The following is a 19277-nucleotide window of genomic DNA, read 5'->3' as shown; positions in this document are numbered from 1 at the left end:
TTCAATATATACATGTTTGGGCATAAATCTTATCAAACTTACAAGGACTTACTTCCAAGTAAAAGAGACACAACATTTTAAATGATGTAATGCACAGGAAGCATATGCACAACCAACAGCTGGTTTTATTGAAAGCACAATGCTCATTTTGAAATAAACTTGCTGTTTCACTTTCTCAATATATACTAGGGGATTCCAGAGGGGATTTTCCACATACACCCATTGTACCAGTGTCTTCCATTTGGAAGGTCTTCTACATTTCTACCATGATTCAGGTTTATCTGGTTGTGAAATAATTCTAGTCTAGTAATGTCCCTTGGCTCATTGTAAATATAGTGGTGTTCTAGGGGTATGCTGAAAAAGTTATACTTGCCCCTAGAAAGGTGCCACGGGGTATGGATTATCTGGGTGAAAATATAGCAGTTGGACAAAAGCTTATATTACCATAATAATTTGATATGTTGTAAAATACACATCTGAAACAAACCTTGAAAGTTGTATAACTCTACCTGAAGTAGCACTGTGGTATGAATATACATATAGGTTACCATGTATCCCACATAATGAATATGCAACTCACGTGTCCTGATATACTTTGCTGAGCAAAGTCTTCCATTTGGATCTAGGGAGCAAAGCCTTGATTTAGAATGATTGTGCTGAAATGTCATTGTGCAAAGGCCAGCTGAAGGAAGGAAACTCTCTGAAGTTTAACCTAATGTGTAATGTGCATGTGATGCAATGGAGAACTTTGGACTCAGAACTATTAGCAGCTGAGCAATAACCATACTAGTTCTGTTCATTTCAGACCATAGCTGTCAACGTTTCCCTTTTTTTTAAGGGAAATTCCTTTATTCCAAATAGGATTCCTTGAAAGAAAAGGAAAAGTTGACAGCTATGTTTCCGACATGTGCCTGATTGTTCTTTGCCCTGGGGTCTTAAGAAGAGGCCTCCCTTAACTGGGGTGAGGGGTGAGGAAAGAAGCAGTCAAAATACTGGACATCTCAAGCATGTTGTATATAAATAATTAAGTGGATTAGCTGTACTTCTAGAGTTTAGCTGGGATTTCAAGATAAGTTTATTGGCTGCTGCACATACACAAATGTGCCTGTTCAAGTGGTTTTAAAAATAATACAAGCTTCCCAGAAGTACAGGTGTACAGCAGACTGTAGCTGTCATGAGAGCTGTGCAAGAACAGGAAGCTATAGGTAAAATCATCACTCTCACAACCATCACATTCGTGAGGCTCTGTTTTAGGACATGCTGTTCCTGCCCTGTAATTGGAGACTTTTTCATCATATCCTTAGTTCTCCTTTTCCAAAGGAGCCCTGATCTGAGAGTAAGAAAATAAATTTATCAGGGTCAAATGAACAACACACACACCACTGTCCATTTCAAGGAGGGGAAACAGAAGATTTAGCTCTAATGTGTTTTGTTCACTTAACCCTTTCTCCTCTGGTTTGGTCAACAGTGCTGCAACAAGTGAGAGTTGTACAATAAAAAAAGCTAGTAAAAATGCAACATGTTGATTAAACGGCGTTTTACACATCCAGCGCCCACAAATTAACCTGTTCCAAGCTGGACTGGACAGATGTTGGCTAGCATGGGCCACTGTCACCCCGCTTTAGAAAGGATCTCACAGCAGGTGAGTGGCAGACGCCTTTGGAGAAATGATCCGTACCTTGGATCAAACAAGACGCCTGCTAGAATCTTACACACTGCCTCGTGTGCTAAAACGACGTGTGCTCTCTCTGTCCTCCTTAAATTGCCTTGGCAAACTAGAGAGAGCAAGTGGGAAGCCCCAAGGTCTGGCAGGGTCGTCGGAGATCTTCTTGGGTGGAGGAGATTCAAGGAAACCTCTGCCCTCGGCGTCCTCCTCCTCCAACTCTCCCTTCCCTGGAACACCGAGCGACCGCAGCAGGCGCCTCCTACGTGGAAAACCTGAGCTGCTGGCAGCGGCGGCGGGGAGGGGAAGGGCGCGCGGCCTCGGGGCTGCGTTGCTCGGCCAGGCGGCTTGAGCGGGGGGAGCCGCCGTGCTGGGAGCAGGTATCTCCCCCTCAGCCCCGGCCCGTCTCCCTTCCCCGCCGCCGCCCTCCTCCTCCTCCTCCTCCTCGCGGAGGGTGTGGCGGCCGGCCAGGGCTGGAGGCAGGCGTCCAGCGCCAGCGAGGAGCTGCAGCAGCAGCAGCCACGAGTTACGCACGCAGTGAGCTCAAAGCTTGTCTACGGGGGTCCCGCCTCCTCGGGTAGGGGGAGGGGGGCTCCCCCGAGCGCATCCCATAAAGGGCAGGGCGGGCTGCCTCGGCGCTCGCATTCAAGGCGAACAGCCGAGGCGCTCGCGAAGCCGGGACCCGCCTCGCTTGCTTCCCTCAGCGGACTCCCGAGAGTTCACTTGACGAGGCGAGCCCGGCGGCAGCGGCGGCGCCCCTTCCCGCCTCAAGAGTCGTCCCGAGAGGAGCGCCGGGGCTTCGCTTGGACTGCCGCCTTCGGGGCGTCTTCGCTTGCCCTGCCCTCGGTCCCTTCTCTCCTCCACAAGTTCCCTCAGCACAGCATGGAGAGGGCGGCAGCACGCCTGGCGCTGAGCGCGCTGTTGCTCTGCCTGGCCGCTCGGGGCAGCCCGCGGCAGCCCGACCAGGAGGAGAAGGCGCTGGTGGTGCCCGTGAGGCTGGACTCCGCCGGGCGGCGGCAGCAGCAGCGGCTCTACCGCCTGGACGCCTTTGGCGAGCGCCTCAGCTTGGAGCTGCAGCCCGACAGCAGCTTTTTGGCGCCGGACCTGACGCTGCAGTACGTGGGCAGCCGGCCCCGGAGCGAAGAGGAAGAGGCTTCCGAGCAGCCCGGCGCCTTGGCCGGCTGCTTCTACTCCGGCACGGTCAACGGCGACGCGCACTCCGCCGCCGCCCTCAGCCTGTGCGGAGGGCTCCGCGGGGCTTTCTACCTGCGCGGCGTCGAGTACCTCATTCAACCGGCCAACGCCTCCCTCCCGCAAGGAGGAGACGAGCCGCTTCGGCTGCACGTCCTGCGGCGCCGGCTGCGGAGGAGCCCCCGGCAAGACGGCGGAGCGAAGTGCGGAGTGACGGACTCCGATTTCCCCTCGACGGCTGCGGAAGGGCGGCCGCAGCTGCATGAGGAGAAGGAGGCGGCGGCTGCAGCAGGAGCAGCAGCAGCACCGGAGCACGCGGCTCGCGCAGGTATTAACCTCCCTGCACTTGGCTGTCCTTGGCGGGGAAGCCGCTGAACTTCCAAGCCAAGGGAGTTCAGGCTCTGTGGGAACGTCAGCGGGATGCGGCGTGGCACGCATGCGCCCGGGCGGCCGCACTTTTTTGCCAAAGCGCCCGGAGTGGTCCAAAGGCTGCAGTCGACTTCCTCCGATTGGCCACTCTAAAAAATGGGGGTGGGTGCAAAAAGAGAGAGAGAGAGATTTATAACAAAGCTAACTTGTGCTTAGGGCAATAAGTGTAGTTTCCAGAGTTTGCATTCCGTCGCACTTAAGAATGCTTGCAACGATTCTATGACTGAATAAGCATTTCAGAAATGTCCATATTTTAGATCCTAAGAGTATTTGTTTGGAAGTTCCATTGATTGCAACAGGCACCATTTCCAAGCAGTTTAAATCCTATGCAAGTGGAGTGAGTCCTGTTGGACGCAGTGGGACTGGCTTTCCGATAAACATGTACAGGAATGCATCGCCCAACAATGACCTACATTTATTGTCCACATGGAGGTCTTTATTTGGGACTGCTCTGGAGTAAATTTGGTGTGGATCCATGTGTTAGACATTACAGAATGCCAGGTGCCAAGTTGTGCCCACCTATTCTAGAATAATAGTGCTTACTATATTCCCTTCCCCTCTACTATTTAAAATTAGAAGCTTCTAAAAAGTAAATAGTCTGCAGTTCATATAAGGAGGAAACCTGACCCTAACCTTTTAAAAAGATCGTTGTAAGGGGATCCAAAATAAATGAAAAGGCCAGGTCCATCGTACTCTGCAAACCTCTTATTTTAGCATAACCTCATAGGAGTCAGGGGTAGTACTGTGGCATTTACTAGTTTGATGAGACCACTTTAGCAGAATTCGAATTGAAATTAATGAGTGCACAACCTGATTCTATGTTGCTTGGAAATAAATTCTGCTGAGTTAAATGGGGTCATCCTGCCCATCAAGCATGTGTAGGAGTGCTTGTGTAGGAATGTACAATGTTCAGGCTAAGGGTCGAAATGCAATTCATTAGAGCCTGAGTTACAGTCCCAAACACAATTACAAAGTAAACTGGACTGCATTGAACATACCCTAAATGCAGTGTGATTTTGTTTCCCTTGAGTTAAAACAAGGCAGAACTGTGCAATTAGCAGTTGTGCTGCAATCCTGTATATATTGGCTAAGAAACAATTATCCAGCAAATTACATTGTAACTCATAAATAAACATATCTACATCACATTACATTGATAGTACTCTTGAGTCCTAAATATGTAAATCTGTGCTCTCTGAACAATAAAACATACGTTCTATTGAAATTAGAGATTGCACTCTGATCCTAGGTTCCTCAGTTTGCAAATCCCAGAGACATAGCAGCTAATCCCAAGTAAGTGTGCATAGGAATGCAGCCTTAACCTATGCAGAATTATTCAGAAATAAGTAATCTAACAACCATTGCTAGTCCCAAAATATGAATGAGAGGAGGTAGTTCAGGTATAATTTCCATCTATATCACTGGATCTTTATGGATGACACAGACACAGGATACTCGTTGGTTTTCTGAAGCTTGAGCACCAATTCCAGCAGTAAATGCTTGTTGAATATATTTTCCTACCTTGTACCTTTCCTCATCTTAAATCAGTCACTCCTTTCCAAAGCTGCTTTTAGCTCCATGGGCAGGAAAGGGCAGCCCCCGTAGCTAAATGAACAACTTAAAACTGTTGCTGCTTCCACTCATTTACATGGCCTTTATGATTAGGAAATTTCCACTGCAAATTACACAGGGCAAGGGGAAGGAATGAATAGTGAATCGTGCTCACTGTATCCTCAAGTATATGCTCATGGGGGGAAAAGAAGGCAGATCTTTATTGACACAAAAGTATCCTAAAATTGTGGTAATTGCTGTACAGTATGATCATTCACAACCATGCCTTTGGACACAGGTGTAGCAAAGGGGAAGTTCCAGCCCAATAAGGGCTTGTGAATGAAGACCATTTAATATGAGTCATGCAACCAATGAGAAAGTAGAGGAAAAGGCACTAGGAGTAAGACAAGGGCACAGTGTCTGGAGCATAGAAAGTGATGCAGTGAGGTCACAAGAACTGGGTCACAGTAGCAATTGGCTGCTTGGCACAAACTTTTATTCCTGCACTCTGCTTTCCACGTGGAGCCCCACAATCTTAGTCAAGGCTTTTGATTTCCAGTGCCAGCATGACATAATCCTAAGGTTTTATTACTGGAAAGGGGGGAGGGCACTTCTTCCAAGCATGCTTCCAGTTGTTTTAATCCTACTGCAAATTAATTGTATGTTCATTCCTGGTTCCATACACACCCTTTGCTTTTATTTAAGTACAAATTTTATTTTTAATAGAATTACAGCTGTTCTACATGGAAATCACACTCCAGTTTAAAACTGAGGGCTGAACGGGCAATGCAAAAAGGATAAAGCTTTTCCTCAGTTGACGTGAGCTGGGCTTCCACTTACTGTAGCCTATCATTTGATCAATGAGACGACAAAATTCTGTTCTGTTTAAGAGGATCAGCAATTGTGTCTGTCTGCAGCACACTTAACTTACAGCAGTAGGAAGGTGGGGCATCTTTCTGCCTGACTATAACAGCAGGGAGCTCAATGGAGACGTGAGGCATTACCCATTTGCAGAGGGAATATGATCCCTCGCTTCTCTACTGGCAGTAATAGGGGAACAATTTCCCTTTCATAGAGGAATAACTCCTCCTACGGGTAGGCAAGGAATTTTGTTTCTAAACCATGAAAGCAGCTGTCATCAGCATGGAGGTGTGCCATTTCCAAGAAAAGTGGGGAAACCCCACTCCTAATATTCTGCCAAGCACAGAAACGTGGGCAAGTGTAACATGCATGGATCCATGATGAGACTTTGGACCTGATCCTGAGTCAGCCTCTTATTTCTAGACTCTGAATCTTGGCCTAGGTTGCTTGTGAAGAATGATTCACAGCAGCAAGGGAGATTTATATTTTTACCTGTGATGGAAATATTGCCTGGATTGAAAAAGAATTACAGAATTTGCTTTTAATAATAATAATAAGTTGCATCTTTGCTACTTTAGACGCTGTCGGAAATGTCTACTGTTCAAGCTCTAGGTATAAAACAAGTCCTCAGTCAGCTATTTATAAGTATTTTTCTTTTCTAAAATACAGGACATAGAAGTACAAGGAAGAAAAGATTTGTGTCAAGCCATCGCTATGTGGAAACCTTGCTTGTAGCTGACCAATCTATGGCAGAGTTCCATGGCAATGGGCTGAAACATTATCTTCTGACACTCCTGTCTGTGGCTGCCAAATTGTATAAACATCCCAGCATCCGGAACTCTGTCAGCCTGGTGGTAGTGAAAATAATGGTCATCTATGATGAGCAGAAGGGGCCTGATGTGTCCTCAAATGCTGCGCTTACCTTAAAAAATTTCTGCAACTGGCAAAAGCAACACAATCCTCCTAGTGACCGGCATCCTGAGCATTATGACACTGCAATTCTTTTCACTAGACAGGTAAGGAGAAAAGAATGAAAAAGGAATGTGTTTGTTTAGCACATTTCCCGAGTATGGTCTGGAAGTATATAGGCTAAGCTGAGGCTAAGCAGGTCTGAGCCTGGTTAGTGTTTGGATGGGTGACTAGCTGGGAACCAGTTTGGGTTCCATGATGGGGAAAGGCAGAATTTAAAAGTTAAAAAATAATAATAATACATTTATTTACTTATTTATCACAAGGCTTTGGAACCAGTGCATCCAGAAACTTTTCATTTGATTTTTTTAGAAATATTGTTCCAAAGATCCAGTCACTGAAGAAATATGTTAATGCACCAGTTTTACTTGCTATACTTTTTGTAATTTCACCCATTTGGAAACTACAGAAAGTAAGTAGTTCAGCATGCATACTGCTGAGAATTTGATTTGTGAGTTTTGTTGGCTCCTGCTTGAACGGCAAATCCACCTGGAACTCATTCGCAAGAAGTTCTAGGTAAATTTCCATTGCCACACAACTGCATAAAGTAGGTGGGGAAAACTCATACATTATAGTGTGGGATAATTACCCAAACAGTTTATTTTAAAAAACCTCCATAGGAAACTTACACTATTGACTTAAAATATATTTCTTTGCAGCATGACTACCACAATTAGCATAGCAAAGTTTTGTGCAAGTCCTTCCAAGAGAGAATTATCTTTATACCTGTTGAAATTCTGAGTATCAATGCTCTTTCCAGAAGGAAAGGCAAACTGCCAAAGTAAGACTCTTCATGCCAAGGTTAAGCTCCTGACCTTATTAATAATGAAACTGGCTCTTCTTCTCCTTATATAGGATCTCTGTGGTGCCAAGACATGTGATACACTTGGGATGGCTGATGTGGGAACAGCTTGTGATCCAAACCGCAGTTGCTCTGTCATAGAAGATGATGGCTTGCAAGCCGCTTTTACCGCCACTCATGAATTAGGTAATTGAGATTCAAGAGAGATCTGTGGCAGCCTTGATTCATTTTAAAACATACATTATGCATTTTAGTCTGCATTTAAGCTATTAAATCAGCATGATTCTCTGTTACTGTGGTCTAATTCTCAATGAGGTGGTAAACCTTTGCCTGGGCTGTTCCTCCTCAGACTACAGGTGGGGGGCATGCATTATTGAGTGTTCATCCGACAACAACAAAATATCAATTTACACAGAAAACTAGATCTTAAGGAGGATAGGTCAGAACCCTTCTCTCTGATTTCCCCGCCTCCCTAGAGAAGCATTCAGTTATGCCAGCCTCCACTTGTAATCTGAAGAAACAAAACCATAGGTAGCATCCCCATGTGTGTGTAGTCTGAAGCGATACAGCCACCTTACTGAGAATCTGCATAAAGTTGGGCAGCATTTGGAGAACAATCATGGGGGGAAAGGGCCTTTTAATTAGTGCTGTGTCAAAGTGTTTTGCCAAAACTTTTCTTCTTCTTCTTCTTCTTCTTCTTCTTCTTCTTCTTCTTCTTCTTCTTCGCATTTCAGCAAAGTGGAGGAGATGCAATGAGCTCCATCCCCAAGCTTGATCTTCAGGGGTGGGGAAGAAAACTCTTTCAAATAACATTTTGGAAGGGCAGCTTTCTTGCGATTCCAAACAAGATGGCTGAGGGTTTACTCTCTCTGTCCTCAAAATACACATGTCAAAAAAAGTTTCGTTGCCATGTAAAACAGTGCCAGAACTGCTTGAGCAGTCCAATATGCATTATTTTCAAAATTCTCCAATGCTGCATTATGCAGACTTATTCCACGGGGCATCATTGTGGGTCCATTGGCCAAATGTGAATTACCAAAGGAAGTAAGAGAGGGTCTTCTGTTCAAAGTTTACTTATACTCTGAATTGCAGCTTTTGGCTGCTTGCAACCCTGGCAGATGGCCTTGCAACCCTGACGCAAAACTTGCTCTGTTATCATTTTGTCCTTGGGACTCCTAAACTGTGACTTCTTTTCTCCAGTAGTACACATCAAAATTACATCCATGCAGATGTTTAATACTTAGTGTAACAGTAGATAATTTTAAAGAGTCATAATGTATATAACAGATTTTATGATGCTACCTTTTTTTCCAGGCCATGTGTTCAGTATGCCCCATGACGATGCAAAGCAATGTGCTGGTATTAATGGTGTAAGCAGGGACTCCCATATGATGGCATCTATGCTTTCCAACTTGGATCGAAGCCAGCCGTGGTCTCCGTGCAGTGCTTATATGATTACTACGTTTTTGGATAATGGCCATGGTAAGTCGTGGTTTCAATTTATCCCTGTAATGCTAGGGTTCATATACTGCTTACATTTAACACTTTAATTTCCAGCTTACTGAAGCAATTCTGCACTTCGTTATGCTGCTTTCTGCTATAAGTCTGCTGTTACTTGCCCTTTAGAACACTTACACACACCTGGGAAATTATTTAAAGGATGGGGGATTACATGGGTCTTTCCCACAGAATTGGCACCATTCCAGAAGGGGTGGGTGCTGACTGCATGAGAAAACCCCACGCAATTGGCTCATTCAGCCATGTGGGTGGGTTATCTAAGCCAAACAGGAAACGCTTGTGTGTAAGTGACATCCATACTGTTGTGACAATGTCAAGAACATATTTTACTTGCTCTTCAGCTTTATCAGACAACTATTGGTCATAGTAACACAAATGCAGTCCCCGTGCTCGTGTCCAGCATGCTCCTGAGTATTAGGGAGAGAGGGCAAATAGAGCAGGACTGGTGCTTTTGAAACCTCAATACACATTTCCTAGAGGCCTCTGCTTGGTTGTTACTGGAAACAGAATGCTATACCAGCCAGATCATAGGGGTGATCTGAAGTTCAACGGGCAACTTCCATTTTATGGTTGAAAATATGTTGTCAAATATTGACAGATTCACTTCAATAGTCTAAAACATTCCTTTTTTCAGTCATTTTTATAGCATTTGTAGTGTGCAAAGATGGGCACATTTTGCCTCCAGAAAGGTCCAGGCTCAATCGCCAGCATCTCTTGGCAGCGCAAGGAAAAGGCCATCATGTCTGAAACCCCAGTGAGCCACTGCCAATCCATTTATACCAGGGATGGGGAACCTGCCATCCAGCAGATGGTGTTGGACTCCAAATCCCATCAGCCCTAGTAAGCATGGCTACTAAGCTGTGTGGGCCCAGTGGCCTTAAGACTGCTACCTATGTTCCTCAGTGCTTTTGAATCATTATTTTGATCACTTTCATGCAATCGTTCAACATATCTCTGTTGCACCTGCTTAGATGTATTTTGTTGCAGTACATTTAGTTAAATAAATAAAATCCTAGTGAGTGCATGTCTCAGAACAGAAATCCCTCAAATCTCTTTCTGATACTATCCTATTTACAGGAAAAGCAACCCAACTTTTTTTAACAAATGTTTTCTGTCACTCTTTCCCCCCCTTTCTCCAGGCGAGTGTTTGCTGGACAAGCCTCACAAGCCTATCCAACTCCCTTCTGATCTGCCTGGAACACAGTATGATGTGAATAGGCAGTGCCAGTTCACATTTGGAGAAGATTCCAAACACTGTCCTGATGCAGCCAGCACATGTACAACTTTGTGGTGTACTGGCATGTCTGGTGGATTGCTCGTGTGCCAAACCAAACATTTCCCTTGGGCAGACGGCACCACTTGTGGAGAGGAAAAGTGGTGCATGAATGGCAAGTGCATTGAGAAGACAGACAGGAAGCATTATGATGTAAGTATGGTTATTTAAAAAAAAACACCTGAAAATATATATCTATATCTAATCAAGAGTGATGATGTACAGTGTAATTATTATTAGCTGCCTTGAGTCCCAGAATGGGGAAATGGTGGAATATAAATAATAATAATTAATAGTAATAGTGATAATGATTATTTGATTTGCTACCTGCCCTTCACCTCAAGATCCTATGCACAACCATTTAAAATGCAGCATGAAGATATGGCTAAACAAATTAGGAATACTCTGGGCCACTCAAGTTTTTAGTTCCAATAAATCTAAATATTTTAGCTTAGTATAGTGATCCTGTGTGTGTTAACTCAGAAGTAAGGGGGCAGTCCATACAACTGGCAGCGGTATGGCCTAATGGGGCAGCATAGCCCCCACCACAGTCGCGCCACTCATGCCAACTAGGGCAGGGGCATCAAAGGAAAATGACACTCCATTAGGCTAGCTGCCAGGCTGGTATAACAAATTGCCCCGCTGCTGTCACATGACCTGGTAGTATAGCCAGGTCAGGACCCAGCAGATCCTGTGCCAGTGCAATCCTATGCATGTCTACTCACAAATAAGTGGGACTTACTTGAGTAGGACTTACTCCCAGGTAAGCATGCATAGGGTCGCAGCCTGTCATTAGAAAGTGGGCACAGAGTTGCAGCCTAAAATATGTTTCTAATGATAGATGCTTTCCCCAAAATCATTTAACATGTGGGCTTATTTCTGTGTCTTGAAATGTAGACCCCTATTCATGGTGCCTGGGGATCATGGAGTTCCTGGGGAGAGTGTTCCAGGACGTGCGGCGGTGGAGTGCAGTACTCTCTGCGAGAGTGCGACAACCCAGTTCCCAAGAACGGCGGGAAATACTGTGAGGGAAAGCGGGTGCAGTACAGGTCGTGCAACATTGAAGACTGTCCAGACAACAATGGTAAGTTACAATCAGTTTATTTGTTTTTTCAAATAGAAAAGAAATGTAGTTGTGATATCTTCAAAATGCCTAATAAATGTATTTTCTGTACACAGGCAAAACCTTCAGGGAGGAACAGTGTGAGACTCACAATGACATTTCCAAGTCTCCTTTTGGAACTGGGCCTGTAGTGGAATGGACACCCAAGTTTGCTGGAGTCACTCCCAAAGACAGATGCAAGCTTACCTGCCTTGCAAAAGGCACTGGCTATTTCTTTGTCCTTCAGCCTAAGGTGGGTGTGGGTCTCAGTGTCAGTGCATGTTACTTATAGGCAAAGTTTTATATGTGCCATTAAATTTTATTGCTCCTAACAGTTGCTTAGATAGGCACACCCTTATATGGAAACTAACACTTTATTCAAATAGCTTCACTCCCCTTGCTTCACTGCAGTCCAATCTTCCCACTGCAAACAGATTTGCGAACATAGTCATTCTGTTTCTGTATCTTATTTTTAGAATACCTTTGAAAATCTTTTACATGGTATCTGAATTTATTCATTTTCTAAGATCCAGCAGGTTCCTTCATTCTCTCTCTATGCCATAGCAATGCCTAATTACTAAACATCTAACTTCTAAAAAGTAATAAAATGCTTTTTATTCGATTTAGTTTCAATTTTGGAGCTATTAGTCAGAAAAAACTCATCCCTTAAAGCTTAAAGTAAGGTATAGTCGTATTCTTCATAATGAAATATTACTTGGCTATATGCTGACTTCCTGTTCCTTGAAGAAATTAATTAGGCTCCTGCTGACACAAGTGCTGGAAGATCAAAGTCTGTTTGTTGCTGTTACAGAATATAAATTTATAACTTGATCTAGAGAGACAGGCAAGGAGCAGTGAGCTGTCTTTGTGATACTATGCATGAGCAACTGCCCAAGAAAGGACTTAGTGTTGTTAGTTCTGAACACCAATGTGAGAAATTTGGGAAGGCTTAAATTCTGAGAGGGAAGAGGAGACTGTACACTGCTACATTCCCTACCAACCCCCCAAAATCCTCACAGATGCTTAGCTTACAGAGCTGGACTTCTGTTCAGTTTTATACCAACACAGTTCCTAATGAGCCAAACTATGCGTACAACCCCCAAGTGCTGGATATAGAAATCCAGGAAGCAGTTAGGCAGTACCTTTTTATGCATGTAGTCCAGAATCCAGCCAGTCATGTGTTTATGGAAACCCACTTCTACACATGCATCACACTCACTGAACAAGGACAATAAAATTATAGTTTTATTATGACACCCACTGTTGATTTTCAGTTGGGACCATTGAATATCTCCTCCGTTGAAACTATTGTGATTAAAAAGTGTTTAACTCTGGATGGACCTGGTGCCAAAAATGTTTAGTGTTAGTACGAACGCATGTGTGCCCTTCTAATCATGGCTTCTTTGCTTTCTTTAAAGGTGGTGGATGGAACCTTGTGTAGCCCAGAGTCCACTTCAGTCTGTGTCCAGGGGCAATGTGTAAAAGCTGGCTGTGATCGCATCATAGGCTCCAGTAAGAAGTTTGATAAATGTGGCGTCTGTGGAGGAAATGGATCTACTTGCAAGAAAGTGTCTGGAACACTTTCTAGTTCCAGGTATGTGGGGTTTTATCCTTAACTGTTCCTAATAGCTTACAGATATGTCTTATCCACTAGGATTGTAGAGCAGTTATATTGTTCAGCTGAGGGACCAAACTTTCATCTTTTAAAATCGAAAGCTTACTTAAAGCTTGTGTTAATGTACAGGAATTTCAACTTTTGAAGCTGCAAAGATCTAGCCAGTCATAAGTTTCTGTACTTAATGTGATCCTTGAGCAAATAAGGATATACTGGAGACTCAACTGCTGTCCTCTTTTTCTTACCTCTAGACCTGGTTATCATGATGTTGTTGTGATCCCTGCTGGGGCAACGAACATAGAAGTTAAACAACGGAATCACAGAGGTATCAGGCAGGACGGCAGCTTCCTTGCTATTAAAGCTGCAGACGGCACCTACATTCTCAATGGTGACTATACACTATCAACTGTGGAGCAAGACATCACCCATAAAGGCAGTGTGTTGACATACAGCGGCTCCTCAGCTCCTCTGGAAAGAATCCGCAGCTTCAGCCCACTGAAGGAACCTTTAACAATACAGGTCCTTACAGTGGGTGATTCGTTTCGACTTAAGATCAAATACAGCTATTTTGTGAAGAAAGCAGGTTCCGAGAAACCTCCCAGCAAAAAGACTGATTCTTTCAATGCAATTCAGGAGACGATCTTATCTGAATGGATTTTTGAAGAATGGGGAGAATGTTCTAAGTCCTGTGGTACTGGTTGGCAGAGGAGATCTGTAGAGTGCAGAGACCTTAATGGACAGCCTGCCACAGACTGTGCAAAAGAACTCAAGCCAAGCGATGTCCGGCCGTGTGCAGACACACCATGCCCACAGTGGCAGCTGGGAGACTGGTCACCATGCTCTAAGACATGTGGAAAAGGCTTCAAGAAGAGATTGTTAAGATGCATGTCCTTTGATGGTGCCACATTGTCCAACGAAAGCTGTGACATTTCAAAGAAACCTAAACATTTAATAGACTTCTGTAATGTTACAAACTGCAGCTAAACCGTAACAGGTTGGGGAAGCTAAAGTTGGTTGTTTTCTATTCCCCTTCAGACCAAAGCACTGAAAATGAACTATTGAGAGGTAGAAATTGTAATTCGCATGGAAAATTCACAGGGAATCCACTGAGATGGAACAGCGCAAATAACGTTAAATAGTATACTGAAATGTAAAACAAAAAACCAAACAAAAAACCACGTCAACTGAAAATCTGATAAAAACAATCTTAGTTGCTAGCTGTTTCATCTTCAGCAGGTAAAAGTCCTGAGGCATTACAATTTCCTCTTTTAAGTCTGTTACAAATTAAACAAAACATAGGCAGTGGCCAAAGAAGTTTAAACAAACATTTCAGTGTTTTAGTGAGAGTTGGGGTTTTTTGTTAAAACTGATGGAGTTTGTTTTGTGGTACTGATAAAATCCCTCTCTTAATCAAAGTTGGAGAGGGAAGACCATTTTCCTCTAAGCTTAATTATTGGTCAGCTCTTGCCTACCTCACAAAAGCAAAAAACATAACAGTATTTGGGGGGAGGGGAACTATATTGTTCATGGCTGCTATCAATAGTTTTATATAACAGTAGAGTGATATTTTCCACCAGGAAGCAAACAATTACAATGATGTTTGCTTGTAAAATCTCCTGATAACTAGAATGTAGTGCTCTTAAAACCTTTTGATTTAATGAGATCCTTTTTCTTCATTGTAGCTGGTATGCTCAACCTGCAGAGTTAGAATGGTAGCAGTTTGAGAACCGCACACTGTTCTCACTGCCCTGGATTGATCGCTCCCTTGTGTGTGTGTCTGTTCTTCATGCCCCCAGTTGTTCCACAGGACTCCAACAAAACCCAAATTTAGCTTTAGAGCACATGCATGTGCCTGATTCCACCATGAAAACATATTCCTAAATTGTTACCATTTGAGTTCTCTAACAGCCACCATTTTGCTCAGATACAGCTCTCCACCTCGTCAAAAGTAATATTCTTACGTTTTCTACAAAGAGTTAATGGAATTTTATGGATAGAAAATCGCTTAATACATGGCACCCCATAAATTTGCATTGTTCGAATCACTTGTACGGCAGGGAAGATTGCTGCGGGATAGCAGGTCCATCCACAGCAGTATGCCAGTCCCTGCATATTTAAAAAGGATGTGCTAGTTCATAGACTATGAGAGAATATGGCTCTCCATATGTATATAGTAAAATATATTGCTATAGAGGATGCGTACTTTATAAGTATTTATATTCTTTCCCTTCTGAGAAGGGTTATAATTGGTAATAAAATGCATATAATGAACCTATTTATTTTTATATTTCTTGGCTAATATGATCTCCTAAGTTATCACTTTTTTAAAAAAAGAAAAAGACATATAACAAGGATAGAGTATTTATGCAATATAATATGATACTAGAGATAATAAACACTATGAATTTTGGAAACTGTGTGAGGGTTTTTATTTCACTGATGTTCACATTACAGTGTTCAAAAGAATAGCTGCTGTGAAGGTTAATGAAGGACATTGCAAGACACAATCCAGCCTAGCACATGCATTATGTTCTATGCAGATATCAGCCTAGGATTCAAGAGGAGCCTGTTTGCCCTCCAGCGCCCTTAACATGCATGCTCCACTTCAGCTACGATTCCTGTCACATTCCCACCTTAGCTCTTACGTGGGTGTAGAGATACACAAGCTTAGCTCAACACAGTCCTAATGGCATTTTTGCTCCTTTTGTTGAATATAGGTGTTAGGCCTGTTTCATACATGGAAACAGTGATGCTTTAAACACCTGAAATGTCACTGCGCGCATCAAGATTATTCAGGTAAGGGAGCTTGGGACATGAATCCATCTGCTTTCACTGCACCACTGCAATCTGAAAGTCTTGCAGTAGAATAGTGAAAACCATTGCATCCGCATGAACTACTTCGTTGGAATGACTTCCTGTAAAATGCTGCCTCTGCACAGTTGCATTTCCATCTGCCATTGTGCTGCTGTTCAAAATAGCAGCTGCAAGCAGACTTCCTTGATAGATGTTTCTGTGGGAACAAAGATCAATGTTTTCCCCCTCACACATTGCAACAGAATTGGTTTACAAAACTAAAAGATCAATTCATATTACAATTATTTCACCTTTGTGTTCTTTGTCTCACACATTCAATATGCACATACAAAACACACACGGGGGGGGGGGTATTTGTGCAAACTTCAGAGAATGTGTTCGTTGTGATGTTTGGTTTACATAACTCTTGTAGAAACAGATTTAATAACAGATTTGACCCAGGCTTCTAGTTGATAAACAATGATTAATCCAAACTGGCTTACATATGCCAATGGTATTAAAGAAAGGGGGGGATAGCAAATTCTAGGCTTTAGGAGCCATAAAGATGAGAGCATTGTAGTACATAAGAAATGTCAGAAATCCTTTTTGTGTACTTCCCATTTAAGTAAATGAGAGCTGTGCTAGAGCACAGCAGTTTTAATATTGACACAAGAGAACTTCCCACTGGGTTGTGTTAATTGGACCGCTGTGCCAACTATGCTACCCAGTGTGGGGTGTTTTGCCCTTTCCTTCCTGCCATCTCCATCCCAGCTAAAAACACTTAAGAGTCTTTTGTCAGGGGAAAATAGTTGTACTTGTAAATGTATTTACCAGCACATACCCTGTACTTCATAACCTGATCTTGCTTTTGTAGAAGCTGGTCAAACTGTTCAGTACAAGTGTCTTTCAAATGAGTATATTTAAGATTACAATGAGAACGGGAGCGGGACACAGACACTTTCTTGCACATAATAGTGCAAATGTGATTGTGTGCCCCCTGTCCTGTGGAAAAACAATATGCTTAATTTTTCATAGGTAATCAGTGTTCCGTGATCCTGAGCATGCCAGCTCCCCAATGATAAACATATTTACTTGGAACTTATTTCCATAGTATCAGTGGGATTTAATTCCAAATGCGTTAGTGCATAGCAATGTGTCAGGAATGCAGGGTCTCAGGGTCAAATGCCCAGCTCTTGGGACTCTCCCCCAGTTTCACACCCTCCTCAAGTGCTTTTGTGTCAATGAAATGTGATGATGCTTCTTGGTTGCATGAACAGGGGACTGTTGGATGTGTGTGTAGCAGGGGTGCCAACGCCTGGGGCCCAACTCTTTTGGGTCCTCTCAATGTTCAAAATATCAGGACCAACTGCAATGTGACTTCAGTGGCTGGTTTCTTCTGCTGCTGCTGCTGCAGAGAGCAAGGAGGGGGGAGCAGCCCCCAGCCAGTAGTGGCAGCAGGAGGGGCTACTGATAATTGAAGCTGCACTGCTGCCGTGTTTGGCTCTGCCCCCTGGTTCCTCTGACGTCCTGACATGATGTTGGGACATCACATGCATGATGTCACACACAATGTGTCCCCACACCCCCCAGTGCCTCTGGTGTGTAGAACCATTTGGCTTTTACATGACTGGATTGTAATCTACTATACAGTCATACCTCGAGTTAAATATGCTTCAGGTTGAGCGTTTTCAGGTTGTGTTCCGCGGCAACCCAGAAGTAACGGAACAGGTTACTTCCAGGTTTTGCCTCTCGCGCATGCGCAGACGCTCAAAATGACCTCACGTGCATGCTCAGAAGTGGCGAATCACAGCACGCGCAGACATGGGTTGCGTTCTGCTCAGGATGCGAACGGGGCTCCGGAATGGATCTTGTTCGCATCCAGAGGTACCATTGTATAGAGGTTGGAGTCGGATCCATTGCTCTGCCCACATTTACCTCTTGCTCTGCTACCCCCAGAAAGGTGGTGCATACCCCTCAGTCTAAAAGGGTTACTCACTTTCTGCTCTTACGTGATGGCAATAGTTCTGTGTGATCGAATGCAGAAAAATAAAAAATTGCTTCCTGCATTGATCCCAGACGCTGGCAATGTATGGCCTTGATTGGAAGAGTAAGCTGGCACACTGCCACCTGACTACCTCAATAAATGTATGCAGGAAGTTCATAACGGATATTGCACTTCACTTGAGTAGTCTTACAACATGAGCATCCCCCTCACACCCACATGCCAAAAACACACTAGGAAAGTGTAGGGTGCTCAGCAAACTAGGAAATATTGTTGCTATGGGGCCAGTTTGTTCAAGGCATAAAATCCTCCTGGACTGTTCAGGAGATAGCAGTTTTGCATTGCAATATTTATGATATTTTTTTAATGATAATATATGTAAACATGTTGTATTTTGATGTATTTTGCTGTCTATGGATGTTTTGATTGTTTCCTTCCTCAGGGAAGTGAACAATACTCTGCATTAAGACACAAGAAGGACCTTTACGGCTGCTCTCCCCGCAAACCCCTCTCCACACAGGTTTCCTCTCAGGCTTTCAATGCACAGTTTTATTTATTTGTAATAAGAATCAGCATAATACTTTGTGTCAGCAGGAAGGAACGTCCTTGCAGTATTGTTTGCCCATAACTCCAGCTGAGCTTCATCCAAGAAAAGATTCTCAGTCACTACTTGGCAAGAATGAAGGTAGGCACGAAAAAACCTGCATAAAATATTGTGGAATTCAAGCCTGTCAAGGTCATGCACTTTACAATTCCAAACCTGTGTGTGTGGTTTCTTAATGAGGCTGTATTTTGTATAGCCTGTATCAGCAACTGGCCAGCTCTGGTGCCACATAAGGACAAGTATTAAGGTTACTGAGGTCTGTTGTTTACTCTTTCTGTGGCAGCACTTGTATTCCACTCCTTTGGCGCTGCCTTCTTAGAATAATATATTGTTTCTGCTAACTGTGGGCCTGTGCCACAGACATCGCTGCTGAATGTATTTCACAGACCCTCCAAGTGTCCCTATTTTTCAGGGACAACCCCGGATTTACAGAAGCCATCCTGGTTTCTGATTTGATCCTGGAATGTCCCGCTTTTCCGTAGAATGTCCCTATTTTTATCGTAGAAATGTTGGAGGGTATGGAGTTATGTGATCCCCCAAGCCAAGTACCTCTGCAACCTGAAGGCAGCCCTATATAGTGAAGTTTTTTTTAAAAAAATGTTAATGTTTTACAGTGGTACCTCAGGTTAAGAACTTTATTTGTTCTGGAGGTCCGTTTTTAACCTGAGACTGTTCTTAACCTGAGGTACCACTTTAGCTAATGGGGCCTCCTGCTGCCGCTGCACCGCCGCACGATTTCTGTTCTCATCCTTAAGCAAAGTTCTTAACCCAAGGTACTATTTTTGGGTTAGCGGAGTCTGTAACCTGAAGCATCTGTAACCTGAAGCGTCTGTAACCTGAGGTACCACTGTATTGTGTGTGTTTTTTTATGTTGTAAGCCGTGCAGAGTGGCTGTGGCAACCCA

The 19277-nt window shown here is 43.7% G+C and overlaps 1 protein-coding gene across 1 annotated transcript; it reads left to right on the top strand.

Moving 5' to 3' along the window:
- Nucleotides 1-2304: 2304 nt before the first annotated feature.
- On the top strand, nt 2305-15388 carry ADAMTS1 (ADAM metallopeptidase with thrombospondin type 1 motif 1). The gene is made up of 9 exons (XM_082220728.1): nt 2305-3182; nt 6365-6711; nt 7520-7652; nt 8781-8948; nt 10124-10410; nt 11155-11341; nt 11437-11612; nt 12778-12953; nt 13226-15388. The coding sequence occupies exons 1-9, from the start codon at nt 2546-2548 to the stop codon at nt 13956-13958; spliced, it is 2844 nt and encodes a 947-aa protein (XP_082076854.1). The 5' UTR covers nt 2305-2545; the 3' UTR covers nt 13959-15388.
- The last annotated feature ends 3889 nt before the right edge of the window (nt 15389-19277 follow it).

The sequence above is a fragment of the Podarcis vaucheri genome, assembly GCF_965113315.1.
Source record: "Podarcis vaucheri genome assembly, chromosome: 4".
Classification (NCBI taxonomy): domain Eukaryota; kingdom Metazoa; phylum Chordata; class Lepidosauria; order Squamata; family Lacertidae; genus Podarcis; species Podarcis vaucheri.
Note: the sequence above shows the minus strand (reverse complement) of the source record. Positions and strands in the feature narration are given on the sequence as shown.